The sequence below is a fragment of the Nothoprocta perdicaria genome, unplaced genomic scaffold, assembly GCF_003342845.1.
Source record: "Nothoprocta perdicaria isolate Ctin4 unplaced genomic scaffold, notPer1 scaffold_24, whole genome shotgun sequence".
Lineage (NCBI taxonomy): Eukaryota > Metazoa > Chordata > Aves > Tinamiformes > Tinamidae > Nothoprocta > Nothoprocta perdicaria.
In genome coordinates, this window is record NW_020455466.1 from 4,502,686 (window position 1) to 4,524,122 (window position 21,437).

General features: G+C 37.6%; 1 protein-coding gene across 1 annotated transcript in view; it reads right to left on the reverse strand.

Moving 5' to 3' along the window:
* Positions 1-2,064: 2,064 nt before the first annotated feature.
* CUNH18orf63 (chromosome unknown C18orf63 homolog) overlaps positions 2,065-21,437 on the reverse strand; it is a 20,213-nt gene continuing 840 nt past the window's right edge. Inside the window, exons 2-16 of the mRNA XM_026039781.1 lie at positions 20,614-20,777; positions 18,460-18,629; positions 17,801-17,879; positions 17,226-17,282; positions 16,043-16,154; positions 14,532-14,573; positions 13,529-13,605; positions 12,060-12,169; positions 11,329-11,425; positions 11,141-11,226; positions 10,442-10,619; positions 8,317-9,399; positions 6,991-7,107; positions 5,234-5,321; positions 2,065-2,778 (exon numbers count right to left, since the gene is read on the reverse strand). Coding sequence (XP_025895566.1) covers positions 5,265-5,321; positions 6,991-7,107; positions 8,317-9,399; positions 10,442-10,619; positions 11,141-11,226; positions 11,329-11,425; positions 12,060-12,169; positions 13,529-13,605; positions 14,532-14,573; positions 16,043-16,154; positions 17,226-17,282; positions 17,801-17,879; positions 18,460-18,593 — 2,229 coding nt within the window. The 5' untranslated portion in view covers positions 18,594-18,629; positions 20,614-20,777 and the 3' untranslated portion in view covers positions 2,065-2,778; positions 5,234-5,264. The remainder of the gene's footprint in view (positions 2,779-5,233; positions 5,322-6,990; positions 7,108-8,316; positions 9,400-10,441; positions 10,620-11,140; positions 11,227-11,328; positions 11,426-12,059; positions 12,170-13,528; positions 13,606-14,531; positions 14,574-16,042; positions 16,155-17,225; positions 17,283-17,800; positions 17,880-18,459; positions 18,630-20,613; positions 20,778-21,437) is intronic.

Here is a 21,437-nt window from a genome sequence, read left to right on the forward strand (position 1 = left end):
CTCCTCATTCTAATCCCTTTATAATACCAATACACAACCCCATCCTGGAAGTTATCCACTTCCAAGGAACGACCACTCCTCACTGAGCATGCTGTCAATTAACTCAGGAGACTTTTTAAACCAGTCAATGACCAAAGATTGGTTTGACTAGARYCACTCAAGCTCCACCTAAATGTAAAAGAAAAGGTGAGCTAAGGAGGGTAGTGGTAGGAAGAAGAAAAGAAGAAAGGAAGAAGGAAAGGTGGAAAGAAGGAAAGAAGGAAGAAGGGAAGAAGTAAGGAAGGAGGAACAAAGGAAGAGGAGAGAGGGAAGACTGCATCAGAACTTCTGGATCAGTCGTCAGGCTGAAACTCTTTCTTCCCCTCTGGTCAGGACACCACCTGAGGAGACTCCTCAAGATTGAGAGCCCTCTCCCATCTTCTGGGGTGAGTGATGATTGCGCATTTGTACAYTAGGCAGTAGCTAAGAACCCCACATTGTAGTAGAGAATCTCCTATACTGATATCTAGAACCTGCTCTCTAAATGTTGCATTTGAATAAATTGTGCTGTTTGTGAACTCGGCTACTTGTTTTGAGGGTGATCGGACCAACAGACAACAGATGTTTAAGAATAAGTACCTTTGAGTACTCRAGTTGAGTACTAAAGCTGACTATTATAGTTGACTGTTAAAATCTACTACAATTTAACTAAGTCAACTATTAATAMACTCATATACTGTTACAGATGACACAGTTAAAGCAATCAAGCTTCAGTAGACTATTTTCTTTGAGGTAAGTAGATCCGGAATTGGAGCCACAAGCTGGATATTATCCCTTACACAGCAGCTCTGTGGTATCTGGCAACAGGGACTACCAAATGCTGCTGGCCAATGTCAGCTGTCTGCTCTAAACCAACAGTTTTCATCAYGTACCCTGCCTATTTTTAACAAGTTTAATGTGGTATAGCTTGTGTGTGTGTATGCGTATACACATATACATAGATATGTGCATACATGTCCCTACCGGGCTGCTGAAACAAAAGTCTAACTGCTCTTGAAAGTGATTGATTGATTCTGGACAAGGAGATTCCTCCTTCAAGAAAATCCCATAGGCCTTGTATATTGGGCCTAATATGACATTTGTTGCCATTAAAAATAAATAAATAAATGAAATGATTGCAAGAAGCTGTATGTGATGATGGAGATGTAAGCTCTTTGGGAACAATTTTCATGTATTTTCTATCTAGCTAAGACTGCTTTGCCCCACAGACTAACACTGCCATGGTGGGATGAAGCTCTTCAGATTCCGCACCAAGCTCTGCAGCGACCCTGGGGCCATCAGGGCTGCTGGGCCTGGCTGCAAAGGTTAAGGCGCAGGGCTGAGCCAGGGCCCTGTGCTGCTGGAGGCTAGCCAAACATCGTAGATTTGCAAGAGAAATGATGTGGTGTCTTCTTCAGCACCACCACAAACGAATCTCCTCTGAGGGATGCCACAAAAATTCTTCAGTAGACACTTCTCCCTGAAGCACAGGACCAATGTGTTGATGCAAAAGAGGATACAGACCAAAGCTATTAAATTATTGTATTTAATAAATTATTGTTTGATAGAAGGACACTTTTAATAAGGGAACAAATCCGATCTGAAATAATTTTGTGTGTGTATCTTACTACAACAGGTAAGATAAAATGATATAAAAATCTAAAAATACAAGAATAATGCAAAATAACCTCTGTTACAATAAAATACTAGGCAAATGTTGGCAATAGGTGGCTTTAAAAAAGCCACAATAGGGAATAGTTCAGGTCATGCTCTAGCTTATGAAATATAAAATAAATGCAATTGCTCATCAGGTTTCTTTCATATTTTAAAACAAGGAAAAGATAAAATAGTCAACCTATGAAAGAATAACTATATTATAGYATTTGAAAGAAAACCTTTGTGTATCAATATCCAAGCAAAATGTAGATATGATTTGCTTCCTCTCTTAGATAACCAATTTGAGCATATTTGTTCTCATTTTTGTGTAATATGAATATTTAGAAATGCCTATATATGCGAAATACATGAAAAAAACACCTGACAGAAAATCATATTGTGTTGACGTGCCCAATTGCTGCTGAATATTGACAGCATTAAGTGAGAGCTATGCTAAGAGCCACCATTTGAGAACAGRAAACAAAACAGAAGTTTTATCTCTAGTAGGGAAAAGTCCTAATCTGAAAAGTGAGGTAAATACAAAACACAATTACAGCAATATAAACCAAGAGAGTGTTCATTAAAAAAAAAAAAATCCAGTGTTCCCATTCCTATAGGAAAGAGGTTTTGCAAATATATATCCAAAATAAATGTTGAACTACAGGTGTGCACCATTGAATATAGGAACTAGTGTTGTGACACTTACTTCTGAATACCATATACTTCTGAATATCTATATAACACAATAGTGTTAAAATCAGCAACTAGGTCGTGTGTGTGTGTGTGTGTGTGTGTACATATTTTTGTAATTAGCAGGTCTTCAAGTAGGTCTTTGAAGCTATATTTTTATTCTGCTAAAATTACTCAAATGGCAATAACTTTTGTTTGTGTGTGTGTGTGTGATTTGCTTAAGAAGGGTGTTATCAACTGAACTTAGAAAAAAGCTTTAGGTCTTAGTTTCACCCCTGAGAACAGTATCTAACAATATCTCGTATCTAACCCTCAGTTTTTCATATAGAAACAGGTACCAACAATCTGAAATATAAAGAGCAAAGATCACAAAGCCCAGAGCAGCCTCAAATCTGTTCGTGCCTCCTTGGGAACCTGAATGGAGGAAAGCATAGAATAAAAGTTTAGATTATACACACACAAAAGACAATTCAGAACTGTATGATCAACAAACAAACAGAGGCACTGTATTTTGGCATTCATATTTTCATTCTGTTTTCATTTTGTTACAATATCTACAGCGTGCTAATTAAACTTTTCTATTTTTACACAAAACAAGAAAAAATAAAAGTTCTGTCCTTGCTAAAGCTAAGGTATTTAGGTACCACTAGYGCACGGAGTCCAAAGGTTATATCTGGTACTAGACTTGATTAGGAAATGAATTTGCCACTGTCATAAGCTGTTTTTTCACTGAAAGTTGACACATATTCAGAAATATTTTCATTCAATTTCCATGCATTTTTGAAGTTTAAGAAAACTCATAAAATCAAAACAAGCTATTGTATTGACATGATATGTAGGAAGATATTACTTTAACTTAGTATTTCACAACCAGAAACCATTTGAAACATGGCTTTGTTGAAATTTCTATACCACATCCTTCCAATTAGAAGGGAAACTCTTAAATATTGGCTTGGAGCAATCCACATTTCAGAAGAAGCAATCCAGCCTAGTGCCCATATACTTAACTTCTGAGAACTCCTTGGTTGTGTGGATTCCCCAACTTGACCCTGTGTTCCTATGATATCCTTTCAGCAATGGTAGCAATTACATTTAATCTAATTAAAATTATTACATGTATATTTTACATTCATGTGCTATTATTACATCTAACAAATTTTTAGCTTCTCAATTGCTTAATGAAGTTTGGTAACTAAAACCAAAGGTCTGGATCATGGGATAAGACAGGTTTGGAGCAACAGAAAGAGTTCTGTGATCAACAGGAAGGGTTTGGGCACTTCCCCTCTGCTGTTTTAAGTTCATATACCCTAACATCAGTGTCTGTAATGATTCCAATCCTTTTTTAAAATATATTTTTTTTCCTCTGGTAGTATATACTCTCCTTTGGAAGCTCTGCTCTCCTGATTGGTCTTTGAACCTTTACATACATGGGTTTTCATCTCAGATTGAAACCTACATTTAGTTTCACAGAACTCTCTTTATGCCAAGGAAAAGCTCAAGTCCTCCTCCAAAGTGTGGAGGATTATATATGGATGTATACAAACAGAATAAATGAGAATGATGTAGTGCTAGAATCAAATGTTAGCCATTTTAAAAAGCTCCTCTTGTATTGCTTTATAACCTTATTTTTATTAACACACTCCCTGTTTTGACCAACAAAATCCAGGAGAAAATGAAGAATATATTGCCATTTCCTGGCCTAGCTAGCAGGTTGTCAAAAATGGCCCTTTTTTTCAAGAAATTATAAATAATAATAAAAAAATCACATTCATAAATTACAGATCCAAGTCCTTCCTGTAGACTATATCATTAAATTCCACTGTCAAAACTTCTCACCCATAAATTTTGCAACACAGTAAATTTGAAAACTCACAAGTAATTCTCAAGTGTTCAAATGAAAGTAAGTATTGTGAATGGAAGTGTACTAATATATCATAAAGAAATGCAGAGCAAAGCATTTTAGCATCAAAATCCTAGGCACCTATCAGCTAACAGAAGTTATTTGAGCTCTAGTTATAAGTAATGAAGAATGAAGAAAGCAAAGAAGAAACCAATATAAAGAAACACTTTATATTCTGCTTCTTTATTATTATGTTTTTCCATTTGCTTTCTACAATGTGTGTTTCGTCCTTCATTTTGCCCACTGGTGTCTCTGTGATGGTCTTTCTTACATTTATATTTTGTTTTGAATGCCTACAACACTTCTGCTTCTCTCTGAACCTCTTTTCTGCCCAGGTTACTCCTTCCAGCATGTTTTAACACTAAAAGTTTGCAATAGGTTAGTAGATCAATTAGCACTACTGATTTTCACTTGGTATATAAATCCTGAATATTCCAAGCAAAAGCTTGTGCTGTCCTGCAAGGCTAACATCAACAACTACTTGTGGCATGGGAAGTATTAGTTCAAATATTTGACTATTAAACTGATTTTATTCATTTTGTGGAACAGGCCATTTTGTCCTTGGATTAGATTTAGCATATTGCCTATCATGTCATAATATTAAATGATATACATAACCACCTTAATGGTTATATGCTCTTAACTTTAGCTCAGATTCAAATAAAACTCAGCAGCACAGAAATTAGATTTTAGTTTGAAAAAAATATTGAAATAGATTCTGCATGCTAATAGTATGCAGGACAAGATGCATACAAAATGTATTTAACATTACTTCTTTCTTTCCATCAAAAAAACAAAAAAGCAAAGATTCTTGGCTTCTGTTACATTATTATCATGTTCCAGGAGCCACTCATTTAAAGCGGTGGTCCCTTTAGAGATAGTTAATAAGAAAATCAGAAGCTAATATAAACACATAGTATGATTTTAAAAAAAGGAAAAAAAACCCTTTCAAATTAATAAAGAGCATACCCAGTGTTTTCCTGCAGTCCTCCACAACATCCTAAACAGAAGGCTTGCTTCTTTTGGCTCTCTTTAACTTTGAAGAGCTCTCTTCTTTCTGTAACAATAGAAAAGTAGTAAAGCAAGGTAGCAACAATCAAGCTAACAGCTCAACCAACAGTTTTCTTTTTGAGGGAAATTTTTAATTAAGGAGTGTCAGAAATGGAAAATAAACACTTATATTAATCAATGTAAATCTCAGGTAAAGTAGGATTATATGAACAATAGAAACACAATTAAAACCAGAGCTATTTTAAAAATACCCTTACAAGTACTGACAGCCAAAAGTTCCAGAAGCAACTGATCAGTTTTAGTATCCAAATATGAGATAACGATGCAGGCTTCGTTTTCAGAGAAGTGTTAGCTGACATCCCCATGACACAGAGCAGGATTCRGTCCCATTACATTTTATTTTGGGAGGAGGTGAGAGGAGATCTGATTAATATGTAGGGAGCAAGRGGCCAAACTTTTCTCAGTGGTGGCCAGTGACAGGACAAGGGGCAATGGGTACAAGTTGAAACACAGGCAGTTCCATCTGCACGTGAGGAAGAACTTCTTTCCTGTGAGGGTGCCAGAGCCCTGGCACAGGCTGCCCAGGGAGGCTGTGGAGTCTCCTGCTCTGGAGATCTTCCAAACCCGCCCGGATGCCGCCCTGTGCCCCGTGCTGTGGGTGTCCCTGCTGGAGCAGGAAGGTTGGACTAGATGGTCTCTAGAGGTCCCTTCCAACCTCARCCATTCTGTGATTCCGTGAGGTGGAACTGGACGAGAGCCGAGCGCTGCGGAGCCCATCCCAGCCAGCCACCAGATCCTCCCCTGACCCCTGGGTGTCCAGCTGAGCCCGGCTCRTGCAGAGCCCCGTGCAGAGCCCCGTGTCCTGTCCAGCAGCGCCAGGGAGGCGCTGGGARCACCGCAGGGACACGCGGATCCGGCCAGCTCCGAGGGGCTCGGCACCCTTCGCACATCAACCCATTCACCTGCACACCTTACAGATGTGTCTGTAAGAAGGAGAGGGAAGATGCTACTAAATATTAGAGAATTGATAGTTTGAAGTACAGCCCTTGGGTGGATGACAGCAAAACTTAAGAAACATGAAAAAAAAGAAAAAAAAGGAGAATATTATAAGTCCATACTATTAATGTTAGACCAGCATTTACAGGAGAAAGTATATAAAAATTTAAACAGTATGAGTAGACTATCCAATTGTTGCTCTTGACCTTTTCTAGTGTTGTATCAGCAACTGAAATATATTAAATAATTAAGAGAATATAAATATAATTAATTATATATAATYAAGAGAACATAAAAGAAAAAAACAGAATGAATTACAATGAACATTTGGAAACTCTCATACACTCTGAGCACTTACATAGCCTAAGAAAATGTCCATAGTTATAGATTAGACAGGATAAAACTGTTTTCTTTAGAACCAGAATATCTGCATCAAAAACATTTACTCTAAAACTTTATTTCAGCATCATTTTTCTGCAGAAAACAAGCATTTTAAACATATACTTGAAATAATATTTAACATTGCTGATCGATGACACTAGCTTTATATAGAGCAGGATCATTAAGATTTCGTTGCTTTCTCTGATTTAACTGGAACATACTAAAAGGACAAAACACATATTTACCTTTTTTAATCTCTTAGTTTAAATCCTTGCAGACCAAATCACAGGTGGAGAGGGTTGGGATGGGGGAGGGAGATGGCTTGTATGGTTTTTTACCTGCCGCCTTCTGACACAATCTGTCTTTACAGGTGCTTCCATGTTGTTGTCCTTTATTGAGTAAGTCTGTTTTGAGGTCAGTATTTCACATTTCAGATGTTCATTCTCTGTAAAAATCTTAAAGTATAAAAGTTTATAGCAAAATTAAAAGAAATCTAGCGTTTTCTACTAGTTAAAATTACTGACTTTTCCATTAATACATTTTGTCTGACCTTATCAATGCATCCCATCAGTACTTAACATCAGTGTGAACTGTGTAGATAATTTAACTGCTCCTCAAACCAAACTTCCTCTTCACAAACTTATTTATCCCTGTTAGATACTGCTGCCTGTCTTGTCATTCTAAACAGCTACTCTGTAATAATCTGGTGCTTTTTATTTCTAGATGCTTCAACATTTAAGAACTAGTAGAAGTGAAGGACTGTACTCATGAAACAGCAAAAGATGCCCTCATAACATAAATGTGAAATCATCTACCAGTTACATTTCATACATGAAAACAGTGACAAAAGCAACAGACATCATTCACGTACCCATCTGGGCTATCAGCCATAGAAAAACAGCACTGGAATCACTTCAGCCACTTGCTCTATTGAAAAACAGGCACAGAACCCAGAAAGTGGATGTGGTAAGGGACGTGYGGAGGGCAGCCCCGCCTGACTTGGACTCAAAGCAGAGCTAATGTCAAGGCTAGATCAGAGGGCTTTGGTCCTTGTCCAGCCAAGTTTTGAAAATCTGCAAGACTTTTTTTTTTAATGCCTCTCTGTGCAACTTGTTCCAGTGAGAGACTTCTCTCACTCTGAATATTTTTTCCTTTATATCAGTAGGAATTTCCCCTGTTGCAGCTGGTAATTTAAGGAAATTTTGATTATTTTTTTTTTTTAAATAATTTGATTCTTTTATGTCTAAGAGCCCTATGCCTTACAGTCACTACAGCTAAAACAACATAACTGATGAGATCTAAAATTCTTTCCAGCATCTACTTATTAATACAGTTTTGCATAAATACGGACAATGTTACCATATTACCTTTATTCAAATCTCAATCGGCTTTCATAAAAAGTTTTAAAATGTGAAAACTAATTATATTAAAAAAATCCCAAATAAATGTGTTGATCTCAGATGACAAAGTGAATCATCCTTTTTAGAAAAACAAAAATAGCAGCAGAGGCTGAAAACATTAATGCATACCACAAAAATTTAGAAAACTACATAGAGAGAATGATGTTAGAACATGATGAAAGTCATGCTCTTTAGTGCTTGTTGTTTTTTAGGATATTCTGAATTTGTGAAAGGCAGRGAGGGTGCATGCTGTATTTACCATACCTGCTCACTGCTAACTTTTGAGAGACGACTGCTTGTCTTGGTGAGGCACTCCCTGTAACGGCGTGAGTTTTGATGTTCCTCATTTTTTTCGATGCGCATGGTATCATGTAAGATAGATTCATGAATATTTAACCCTGCTGCTTCATTTGATCTTTTTGTTTGCTGCTGTGATAAACCAGAATTTGTCATTTCATTGTCTAATTTACSCATCGGCAATTTTCCATTCTGTGAGTTGTGTTGCTTCTCAAGAACTTGTGTGGTACTTTGACTTATCAACTTTTTCCCCTTTCCTGTACTGGAAATAAGAGCTGCACATGTACTCAGACCCACACTGGTGTTTGCTTTCTGAACCACTGACCTAGGATTCTTAGGTAATGAAGCAGAATTTGTCTTACTGTGAATGACTTTACTTGAATTCCCACGTGAAGGAGAGCTATCTGAATAATCAGATTTAGCAGCTCGTCTACCAGACTCTCTTTTCCACTGAAATACAGATATGCCACGTTTTACACCTGTTTTCTCTGTTACTGTTTGCAGTGCAGTGCTGTGAGTAGCGTTTTTGACTGGTACATTTTGAGCAGGTTTGTAACCCTGAGTCAAGCTGGACTTGCACGTGGTCAGCACAGATGCTGAAGCATTCATAATCTTTACTGGTGAATGTCTCCCAGAAAGTTCGCTTTTGTTCCCATCGCTCTGCCTTGTGTTTTTTCCATTCTTTGGCATCAACTTTCCTTTGAAAATAGGTATAATTTTGCTAACAGTTTTTTGGGGGGAGCCAGAGGCTGAAGTTTGAGGTCTTCCTAAAGATTTTGGAGAGTGAACCTGTAGGGCAGATACTCCTGGTATTTGCCTGCTACTCATGGATTTCTGTGCTGCTTCAGTGCTAACCTTTCCTACACCTTCACTGATGCTCAAAGAAATACGTGGTTTTGGCTCGCTGATCAAATGCTCCATCCAGTGGCTGTTTTCCATACTGCACAGGGAAGAAATTCTAGGACAAGTCTCTCTCCTTGGAGGAGCCTGGGTTAAAGATGCTGCACAAACCACTTCACCAGGCAGTGTCATACGCTTAGACTTTATCTCCTGCAATACAACAGTCGTTGCCAAATTGAATGAACTGAGTTTAAATATCTCATCTCATGCATCACTATATAATACTCAGAATGTATCACAATATAAGCCATACAGTTTCCTGCTTTAAGAGAGACTGATTTAAACAATATTTTGTGGTCACTGTCAATGAATTTGTCTGCTCCTCCCCTAGTTCTATGTTCATAAACTACACTGGGAATATCAGATTCCTCAGCAGAAGGGAAGATGTAAATTATAGACATGGTCTTGGTTTAATACTTTCCCGTGTGGTATTGCCCAGCATTTTTAGGGGGCCTGCAGAGTTGCCTCACTACTCTCCTTGTCTTTTATAACTTCTAAAAGCACTTCTAGTCTAAGTAAAAGACAGTCTCAGTGTCTTTAAAAACTGTCTAAGACAAGGAGGAGCCCTTCTAGCTTTGATCACTGAAGTGACATAAACAGAAACTGTGCTCTGAAAGAGGATTATAGTATTTTAGAATCTCCAGTTTCTGTCATGATTCTTTTTTTTTTTTCAGAATTAATTACTTCATTTTTTCTTTCAAACATGACTCATAAGGAAATCTCAGTTTCAGCCTCTTTTGCAACCTCACATGAAAGGAGTTGAGCTTTCTCTCTTCCTTTCTGTCACTTGCCACAAAGTAAAGCATACAGCCCGAGTATTCTCAAATGCTTAAATGTTCACACAATTTTATCTTTTCATGGTTTCTTTTTTAGAAATAAATTGTATAAAAATTATTATTATGGAAGAGGAAAAAGAATATTCTGGGAATAACTGTAAATAAGTATGGTAGAACTGCATATATTGATAGCAAGTAGTTAAGGTTACTTCCTTTTTTTATACATCTGTGCAAGTAAGAATATAATGATGTAAACATTAATATTAAACTATACATTTAATTAAAGGGTACAATACTAATAATTATTTTTTGAGAAAAGGATACTATTATGCTCTCACGTGTTCTGAATACAATAAAGATCACCTCATAGCATGAACAAATATGCATTAATATGTAGATAAAAGGCTTGCACGTACTAGAGCTCTGCAGAGTTCCTGTGTAGCATAAAGAGCTTTACTAGTCATCTTTASTGGAAATCCACACAGACGTGGAAGATTAGACTTCATGTCAGAAACAAAAGAGTTCAACACACTTTCTAAGTCTACTCGAGGGAAATACTGCACGGGCTGGCTTCGAATGCAACTTAAAGGGTACCTGAATAAGTGTTCAGGAGACGAAAAGCATGCATGAAAGCAYGAGAATGTTGAAACTTTTTCAAAAGGCTGAAAAAAACCCACTTACCTTCTTAAAGGACCAAAGCTTTAGAAGCTAGAGAACTTTAATAAGTTTATATCGCACTACCCAGCCTTACTCAGCTTTAGTGTTCTCCAGTCTACTCTTTCCTAGCAGGAAAACTCACTTTAAAATTAATCTTTTTAAAGCTTTTTTTTTTTTTTTTTTTAACTGTGACAACATTCTTCCTTTCAGGTCTCTGTTCAGAATGGCATTACTGCGTTTACAGAAGTTRTGAGGCCAAACAGTCTATTTTTGACTTAAGATTACTCAATACAGAGAGACCCAGGTAAGTATTTTGTTCCTATCTCCCTAGTGAAACAATTCCACTGTCTCTCATAAATTTATGCATGAAGCAAATGCAGCACATTCCAAGACGAAAATCTAGAACTGAGCATAAGCAGTAGTGAAGGAGATGTAACAAAAATGTACACAAAGGATACGTAAAAAGCCTTTCCCCTATGGGCTTGAAGTAAACACTGCAGTATGTTTTTGTCTCCTCGGAATTCTCTGGCAGAATATATCCATACTAAAAATATATATAAAAAGTACRAATTTACATATTAAAAATACAAATTCAAGAAATAGAAAGATAGAAGGAAAACTTTTAAAATAGTGTATTCTTTCTTACCAGGTTCTTCCAGTGCATCTGAAAGTCTTTATATGAATGAAAAGGAGCTTCTGAAGGAATTAGGTGGCTGATGCTTATGATCTGACCCATTTTCATGCTATGCATGAATACAGAAAAGATAGGAAAGGATGTCACACAGCACTGTTGAAAATACACTAGACTTTCGGAAAAAAAATCTCWTTTTTTTGGCACTGAAAATATTTATGGATTATTATTATGTTTCGAGTACTATTAGCTTTAGTTCATATGTATAAATATCTGTACTGACAGAACAACAGAACATTGAAAATTTGGAAAGTTTGACATTTACAAGTTTGATTTCTTCTTGTCTGTTATACAATTACAATGACTGTAGAATGGGAAAAATATTATTGCTTCTATGTTGCTGTGATAAAAAGATGGCAAATATAGAGGTAGCTTCTGATAAAAGGGGAAATATGTTTTCTTTAAATAGATGCTTTCTGCTAACATTCTACTTGAGAAAAAGCTCTTACATGTCACAAAGTAGCAGATTACTAAAATCAAAATAACATTTAAATGTCAATTGTAGCCTTCACTGATTATTTTTCWTTTGCCTTTTCTATAACATTGATAGAATAAAAGTAAAATGGCTTCCTGAAGGTAAAACAGACTATCAAATAGACCATTTGTCACTAGGATCAAATTCACAATTTCCATAGCAAGTATCCTAGGAAATATTTGTTTCTGCTGGAATTTAAACAAACTCCTACCTTGGCAAAACATAGCACCAGTTACTTAGAATGGAATGTCCATCAATCACAGTGTTTTCATTGCTGTCAAATATCTTTAAGATGTTTTCCGAAATATCAAACTCTCCCAGCTTAACACAGAAAAAAAAAGTTATTTGTAAATATTCTGTAACAGTAAAAAATAAAAATGTGCAGGAAGAATTATGTGTATCAAAACAGCCTGAAGGTCTTACAGCATTATTCATTTATCAGCTCTCACAGACTGCTTATTTCAAAGTGGTATTAACTCCATGGTTAGAGCCACACTTACAAACGGTACTAAAGTCAAAAGGCTTAAAGGTTATTTAAATCTATGAGATAGACAATTTATTTCAAGAAGGAATTCCTCAGCGCTCTCACTTCCCTGTAAGTTTTTTTGAAATTTTATTCAGAAACTCCTGTCTGACAACCCAGTTGCTACACATACCAACTTACCTGAGCAAGTGCAAAGTCCCCAGCACCAGCCCTGACAAGATACACAGCACACCTCTGCCCTGTGAGCAGCTCGAGAGACACCATGTATTTTCACAATGGAAAGGTTTGTCTAGAGTAGCCACTCAAAGACTTAAACTTAAGAAACATGTTCTCTCTCTGTGGTCTGCCATGGTTTGCATTAATTCACTGGCAGGAAATTCTGCCATTTCTGCTTAGAAGAGTAGGAAGGTATGAATATTAAAATGTGCATTAAAACTGCTTGAGAAACCACCTTGTGATCAGCTCTGTCATTGCTTTGTGTACTTTTAGAATTTGACTCCTAAAGATATCCTTGATATTTATGTTGTCATAAGAGGAAATTTTGTTCTTCTCTTCTGAAAAAGAAGAATTCAAATACTTACTTGGGAAGAAACTGGCAAGCCTGAGAAATAAACCCCTCTTTATATAAACATATTTAGCGAAAGTGGCACAAAAACTGCCACGAAGAAAGGTTATTTTTTAATCCTGGCCATGTTTTCTTAAAGCATTTACTAATTATTCTCAAAACCAAAACAGTCCAGGCTGTTCCCATGCTTTGAAAGTTGCATAAAAATCAGAACATTCCAGAAAAAAAGTGATACACAGAAATCTTATATGCAGCACTGACAACTGGATCTGTAGCTTCACCTTTGTTACTCAAACTTTGTATAGATAAATATGAGACTATGAGGCCTTCCAAGAACGCTGCTAGAAGGCAACTATAAGCATGAAGACACCTCAACACCATAAAGACAGTATTTTTCCAAAGGCCTCTCAATTAGTCCCTGTTTACAAAGATGGTTTGGTGTGCTTGCTAGAATGCATCAACAGGCATGCAACGCGGAACATTACTCAGGAACGTGCAGTCAGCTCACAGGATCACTGTCTTAGTGCAACCTGGAACAAACCCTTCTACCTCCACTAAATTAAAATCATCTGACAGAAGAGAAAATAAAGAGAAGCAGGACAAAGCTGTAGAACGAGTAGCTGCTACCTACCTCGGGGGGTGGCAGGCGGACCGAGCAGGCCTCCACACTGATGCAGAGCTGGGTCTCTGATACACTCAGGTCCATAACTGTAGGAAAATAAAGCCCAGAGCACCGTGTCTTGGTAGCCCATTTGTTAAGCAAAAGATAAATGGATTTTTTATTTAAAGTAATTTTTCATTCAAGCGCTGAGTTTGGAAATCATTAGATAAGACTCTCTGAACACAGAAATGGAAATTCATTACATTTGAGCTATGAAAATAATTATCTTCCATACAGTAGACCTCCCTAGTAAATCATGGCTGTCCATGCGACTGGATGCAATACCCATATCCTGAAAACACAAATGCCCATTTTCAAAGCAAATGTCTTTGATACATATATAAGCAAATGCATTTAATACAAATATAATCATTGGTTTATGTATCCTGGTACTGAGCATACAGCAGTGGTCAGTAAGAAAGGCTGTAAGACCAAGGCAAACATTTATTGCCACTCCTCTAGAACATCCAGCCAGCCTTAAGCAAGCACAGGGACTGAATGCATTATGTCCCTATTGCAAATTTAGGTTCCAATAGCTGAAAATCTAATCCTTAGTTTCTTCATTTTTTTGCAATAACTGAACAGCACACTTTAGGTGACTTAATGCATAGTCACTTTACCTCAGTTTCCTACCTAATATTATGAAACTTCCTCATCTTTTGTAGGACTGTTAATTTTAGACAAGTGCACTTCAATGCATTAATTGTGACTTTTTGATAGTAAATTTCAATCTATGGCCATGGCGTAAAAATAACAGCATAAAAACTACCCTTTCCTGTGGGTAACTTTTTAAAAGTGCAGCTCACTTGTCAACTGCTACATATAAAGAAAGACTTGCCACCAAATGTATTGTGACTGTCATTATTTCAGAATGAAACATGGAGAGACCTGGCCATAGAAGCATTTAGCTCATGAGAGCACATAATTATATCTTGCTCACAAAAGTTTACAAATAACAGAGTATCACACTTACCAACAGCATTTTGCCTTCCTGAATGAGACAAAAAATCCTTCCCTTAATAAATAAGTAAACATTATTTTGTAAAACATGAATACGTAAACATTATTCTGAAAACATGCTCAATGTCTTTATGCAAACGAAACGAAGAAATAACAGTCTCTTTCATGTGCATCAGGACTACTGTAAAGTTTGTTCCTTACATAAAGGGGAAGAACCCTTTATCAATTAACTTTTCATTAAAGCATTACTATGAAATGAAATAAAGACTGTTTACATCTATTTTTTTCCAATAAGRAATATGCATATGGCATTTTAACTAAGAGTTAATGAATTTCTAAGGCTCAAAAGCAAACTATTACTACATTTTACTATCTACCTATATGTTGCTAAAGCTGGTAGACTGTAGGTGACTAGCACTACTATGTGTTCCTTACATAAACACTTTTTAATCTTACTGATGGGGCAGAAACTGGGAACAGTATTATGACTGTGTTCATGTGAAGACACCGAGAGGATCATAGGAAGAACTAAGGGTGTGAGGCTACTCCTTAGTACTCTTTCTACAGACTGGCAGAAATCCAACCTTTACTTTTCTCCAGCTCTTACTCTGGCCCTATTTTCACAGAATTCCTCCAGGAAACATTTCCATCTGCTTATCCACTTCCCAACTGCTTGTCCCCATACTGCTCATTTTATTCCCTTTTAGTTATGCACTGCAACTGATTGTGTAGATGTGCTGTAAAATACATCTGTCAAACATTCCAAGATGAAAATGACCCTTCAAATAAAGAGAGGCAGAGACCCTAAATTTGGTCTCTTTGCTGCTGAAACCAGAATCCCACTCCTCATACTAACTGGTTTAGCAAGTCCTTAACRTTATTGAAGGTCTCTATCAACTTTCTGTGAGAGTTACGGCAAACATAATTAGAGGAAAAAGCAAAACCTCCTTCAATACTCCCTTTTCTTAGCAGATCTATTTAGCTGTAGTTGTTTTGCCCAGGTTTAACAACATATAGGGTTAGACAAGCTGCAAGTCCCAGAGGAACCTTATTGTTAGGCAGTGTCTGCTTCAGTGAAGTCAATTTTTTATCAGCTTCCAATCTAATGCTCTTTTAGCTGCTATCCCTGGATAAGTTGATTTCCTCAGGGAGCTATGTGTCTTGAAGGCACTGAAAAACACTTACTTGTATAAAATAATCTGTTAATATTGTGACTAGGAACAATACCAAAAAAAAAAAAAACACATTTCCTCCATATTCGGAATGATCTACAAAACTGTTTCACTTAGTCGGGAAATAAGGAAACTACACCACGGTTTTGTGAAACACATCATTTTTTCCATGCTTTGGTAAGCCACAATTGTCCTACCTAGCAGTTAGCAGAGAGATGTCGTATAAAGGAACTAACATCTACCAAGGCTGAGCTTGCTAGAATAAAAGATGTGCCAAGAGGCCTTTCCTTCCTTTCAGTAATAAAGAACTGAAAATGAAATGGTTGATTCCCCCTTCAGGTGGGTAATATACCTTGCACCAAGAGATGCCCGGCCTTGTTCCATCTGGGAGCAAGTCTGGCTATGAGTGTGTACGAGAGACAGGTCTGCAGAATGGCAGGAGTAACTGTCTGTGGTGCTTCCAGCTGAAAGCAACAGCGAGAAAAGAAAAAGAAGAATCATTTAATGGCTTTTWAAATGGCTTCAGTCAGCACTTCAGCAAAGATACTGCTATTATATTTGGGGGCCAAATCCCAGTAAATGTTAATATCTTTACTTTTCACCTTCTTATCTACAGCGGGAAGTTAGCATAATATTTAATGTAAGCATATAGATTTTTATCGGTCATCACTACAAAGTGCCAAAGTGCACAACAGTTCCTTAAATGTTTTCACAGGGACAGCAATGGAGCTAAGGGAAAGCTGAATTGAAGTCTATCCAATATTTTATGAAATGAACATCTTTTAGCCATGACACTCAAAACTCTTCAAATACTACTCTGCTGTCAAATTCAATACGAGATGTTGTTTGTGATCACAAAGGCATTTGATAAATGTRTTCTCAGAATCCAAATATATGCTTATGCATCTGGAAATAAGAAAAAAACACGTCCTGTGGTTGTGCAAATAAAGTGGTAGAGCTATTGACTGTGATTAAAGTAACTCTTTTCACTTAGCAATTTTAGTATGTCTGTAGATACATTCATAAATACATAAACATTGCATAGCATAACACAGCAAAACATACGCATAATAGTCTAAAAATGTATCAGCTCAGGGTTCCATTTATCTTCTAAAGTTTTGTTTTGTCTCCCTGAGACAGTTCCACAAAGGTTGCATATAGTCCAGGTGGGGATGGGGACCCAGCTGAGCTGTGTGAGCACCCAGGCATGGGAGCACTGGGACACGTGCACACAGGGTAGTGCCAAAGAGGCAGCTGCAGGTTTCCAACCCAAACAGCCTCGCCTTCAGGTCAAATACTAACACCCTTGGAAAGGGACTTTAAAAAAAAAATTGTCTCTGATACAGTATCCTCATTATAATCAGGTTTGCAAGTCACATTTTGCCTAGGGGCTGGTGCTTTTTCCTTTGAAATCCTGTCTGCTGTAGTGAGAATTCCAAGAAACAAATTTCATTACTCATCTTTGGGAACAGAAACTGCACGTAAGCATARTAAATCTTAACAACAGAAGGCTAGTAACATCTTTGAGCACTTACAGTAGCTCCTTGTTTCACTATATGTGCTTGACATACTCCAGTTTTGAAAAAAGCTATCTGAAAAAAACAACCAAACAAACAAAACCAAAGAAACAAACCACAAATCTCCATGTATCTGTCATTAAAGAGATATTTTAGCAAATCATAAATTAAGTCTGGCCCATCAGTACCTTTGCCTCAGAAAAACACATTTGGAAAGATTTCCAGTAAACACCGTATCTTGTATTTTAAAGGAGAATGGTAACTGAGCTGTGCATTTATCTTAGTGTAATCTGATTTCCCACTAAAGATATATTACCAAGAAAGCAGAGGCCTGCCTAGAAAGCAAAGGCAGAACCCTGACAGTGCTGCAGTCTCTGTGAATTGTGTGGATCTGGAAAGGCCACTTCATCAAAATAATAGATGACATAAGCTCTCATCCACATCACTAATGCATATAACTACAAGTTCACTTTAAATAATTGTAATTGCTTAAATAAATTATTTAAATAATTAAATAACCTGGTCCTCAGGCAAAACATTAGAAAAACGTGTACCCGTAAGTGCAAATATTTGTTTACACAGTGATTACTGACCGCCATTACTACTGAAATTTGATTCAGTGTTCCAATTGCAGGTGCAGAGAGGATGTCTTGATGTGTAAATAATAATTGTCTATAAAGAAAAGTTTGACAAAATCAGAACTAATTTTCTGTAGTCGACTTGCTCAGCTTACATTATTTTCCTTACCTTTTACAAACACAATGCATTACGTTTTTAATTGATTTCTAGCAGTTTAATAAAGTATGTTGCTGTATCCCAAGATGSAGGCTCTAAGAACAAGACTATAGTCCATGACAAACAGAAAAAGACCCCAGTGGCTCTTACTTTGGTAGAATTTCTCATTTCTTCCCCTTCCCAGCAGAGAGAACAGCACAATGCTTGTTGTGCATGGGGAATGTCTAAATGCTTTATGAGTACTCTCTTTACTCAGTCTCAGCCTTCATAAAGCAGTGCAGTAGCTCAGAAGAGACACCTAAAGTATTCCAGCTTTTTACGTCATCATAGATTAATCTTAACTAGTTATTAATTCCACATAGTAGGTCTTGTTACTTTTACCAGATCACATTTAAAATGTGATTTAAAGGATGTCGTGCTTACTGCCATTACGAATTTCCATTAATTATTGCCAATAAAATCCTTGAATAACGACCTCCAAGAGCTTCTGAAAATAACAGGTCTCAAAATGCTTTACCTGCAAATCTTTATCTGTGCAGTTCTTATTTCAGATTCTGGCAGCTGGGGGCTCAGGGTTACTGTAACGGCACAGAGCTTTTCTAGCTCAGGCAGACTGACAAAGAACAGAGACTGGTGTCTGGTGTCATTCATGTTCTGTTGATGATTGTCCCTGAACAGCAGCTTGATCTTAGAAGACAAAACGAAAACCAATATTATAAATAATATAAACAATAGATATAAAAATAATATACATATTATGAATTATTATATATGATAAATATATATTATAAATTTTAGGACTAGAGGAAATGGCTACAAACTGAAGCATCGGAAGTTCCACAGGAACTTAAGAAAAAATTTCCTAACAGTGTGGGTGCCAGAGTCTTGGCACAGGCTGCCCAGAGAGTCTGTGGAGCCTCCTTCTGTGCAGATCTTCCAAACCCGCTTGGATGCAATCCTGTGCCACRTGCTCTAGGTGACCCTGCGTGTGCAGGGGGGTTGGACTAGGTGACCTCTGAGGTCCCTTCCAACCTTAAGCATTTTATGATTCTATAATAATATAAATAATATAAACAATATTAAAAGGCAGGTATTTGGAAAACTTTTAAGTATATGATATCAGGCAAACCAATAATCAATTAATTGTCTTTTGATTAAGATTAACATAGGCTGTATCACTAATAATGATCACAGACCATTTTTTTCTCCAATTCTTGCTCCCAGAGACGTGTGTGAAGAAGAGCATAGTGTTTTGGTGTGTTTTTAATACATGCAATGCTACACATTTATTAAAATACCAAGAAACCATGGCAGGTGTTTGGAATGTGGCCGAGTGCATAATAGTTCCAACACAGCTCTCTCTCCACATAATTATTGACTATATTTCCAGGTCAAGAATATGAGGTAGTTTGAAGTGCTCAAGATTGGTGTCCTGTGAGAAGTTAGTGYGTGGGGTACRTGCTTGTTCCTCACTATGCCACTGRGCAGACCTGACCAACTCCATAGCATTTGGAATTTCCTAAACATGCCAGTAATAGCCCTTGAAATTCTTTACCTGTGTATCTTTACCTGCAAATCTTTACCTGTGTATTCCTTAAGTCCTTAAGCCCTTAATTCCTTTCAGCTCTTATTTTGGGCTGAAAACATGACTCTTTTACTCTTTCTTGCTACTTTTTGCACACTYGGAGTGAGAGACCAGATACTGTGATCATTCCATAAAGATTCATGCTGTTGTGACTAAACTGTGACTATTTAGGATTATACCCTGGCCAGAAATAGGAATCTAYTTCTTTCCATGGATTTGTTTTTTCRAACACCTTTGAGGGGTCGCACCTTATCCATGTTATCCCACAGCAATCACACATTTCATGTGAGTGAGAGCAAAATGAAGTAATGAGCCGTTGGCTGTACGATCATTGTATGATTTTATATACTGCACAACAGCCAGGCACAATGTAAAGGAACTGGAATATTTATAACACGTGAAAGAACTGCTAAGTTGTCATTACTCAGACAAAACACACCCTTTTACCATAGCCACTTTCTCAGCGGCTGTGAATCACTGTTGCAAAGTTAAGTAGGAAGTCTGCTTTTCATCCAAACCCAGACAAAAGCAGTGCACAAAGAGCTGTTCTAACAGTCCTCCCCATGCAAACTCTCAAAAAACTTGCTTGAACTTGCCTTGCCAGAGAAATCAAGAAAGTAATAAATATAAAGCAATTTGTTTTTGTTGATCTCACAGAATCACAGAATGGTTAAGGTTGGAAGTGACCTCTAGGATCTGAAAACACTTCTGAGAAGCAATGCTAAACGCAACTTTGTTTTTCTGATTTTGCTTTGCTTTTTTATACTGTAGTACGTTTAAGAGCTAAAAYATCCTTAGTCATGTGATATTCACAATACCAGTGTTTTCTAACTGCAATTTTAAAGAGATATTTTTTCTATCCCTAAAGGATGCATTTCAAGTTTCTTTCTTCCACTTGTAAGGAGTAGAGATTTTTTTCAAGTGCCTTCAAGATTATCATTCCATCAGGAAATTCCAGGAGCTACAGCTTTCATGAAAAGCCCATTTGAAAAGAATGAGACAAAAATCACTGTTAGTTTGTGAACACAGAAAAGAAGGGCCTGTTCCTCAACTTTCATAATGCTTAAAATAATTCCAAATAGTCACCTGGGGACTTTCTGTGCTAAAGACGTCGTAAAACACGGGCTGCAACGTTCCAGTGATCTGCTTGCTGGCTGGGGACAGCTCCCCTCTGGGAATCACTCACTGGATTCTGTCTTCCTGGAGATCATAAAAGCTAATGGGACACAGCGCTTGCAAATGGTTTGTCCCTTCAGGGGAGGCAAAAAAAAAAAAAAAGGAATAATACAGAAGAAAACTAAAAAAGAAAGAGTAACAGTTAACCTAGRTTTATCGAGTTTAAATTGAATCGCATTAACACAATTCTTTTCCTCACAGGTAGCAGGCCTTAAGGGTGAAAGATAGGCTACACCTTTCGAGGCCGAAAACGTTTTTCTAAGCTTGCTCTTGGAAACACTGCAGGGTTGAAAACACTGCAGAAATGTCTGCCAACCCAAACAAGCCTTTCACCAGAAGGCACTTTTCATTGCTTTTCAGAGAAAACAGGTGAATCTCAGAGTTTGGAGGGGGTATTTGGTGTTTTCATGGCAGCCTGGGTGAGGGGATGAAGAGCCTCCATATTCACGCCAGGAAGAGCTGGGAAGCCCTGAGGGTCTCCAGGCACACTTCCCACTGCGGTTACTGTACTAAGGCGGGCAGAGGAGCCCAAAGCAGCGCGGTTTCTACTGAGGAAACGCAGGGCCCTCCGGCTCGCTGTGCCTCGGGGAAGGGCATTTGGGTTCCGCTGGGAGGCCGCGGCCGCCGCTTCGCACTCCCTCCCTCCCGCACGTGGCCCGCGGCAGCGCGCGGGGAGCGTGGCCAACGCGCTACCGGGCCGGGCGGCGCCGCGGCCTCGAGCGCGGCGGGCGAGC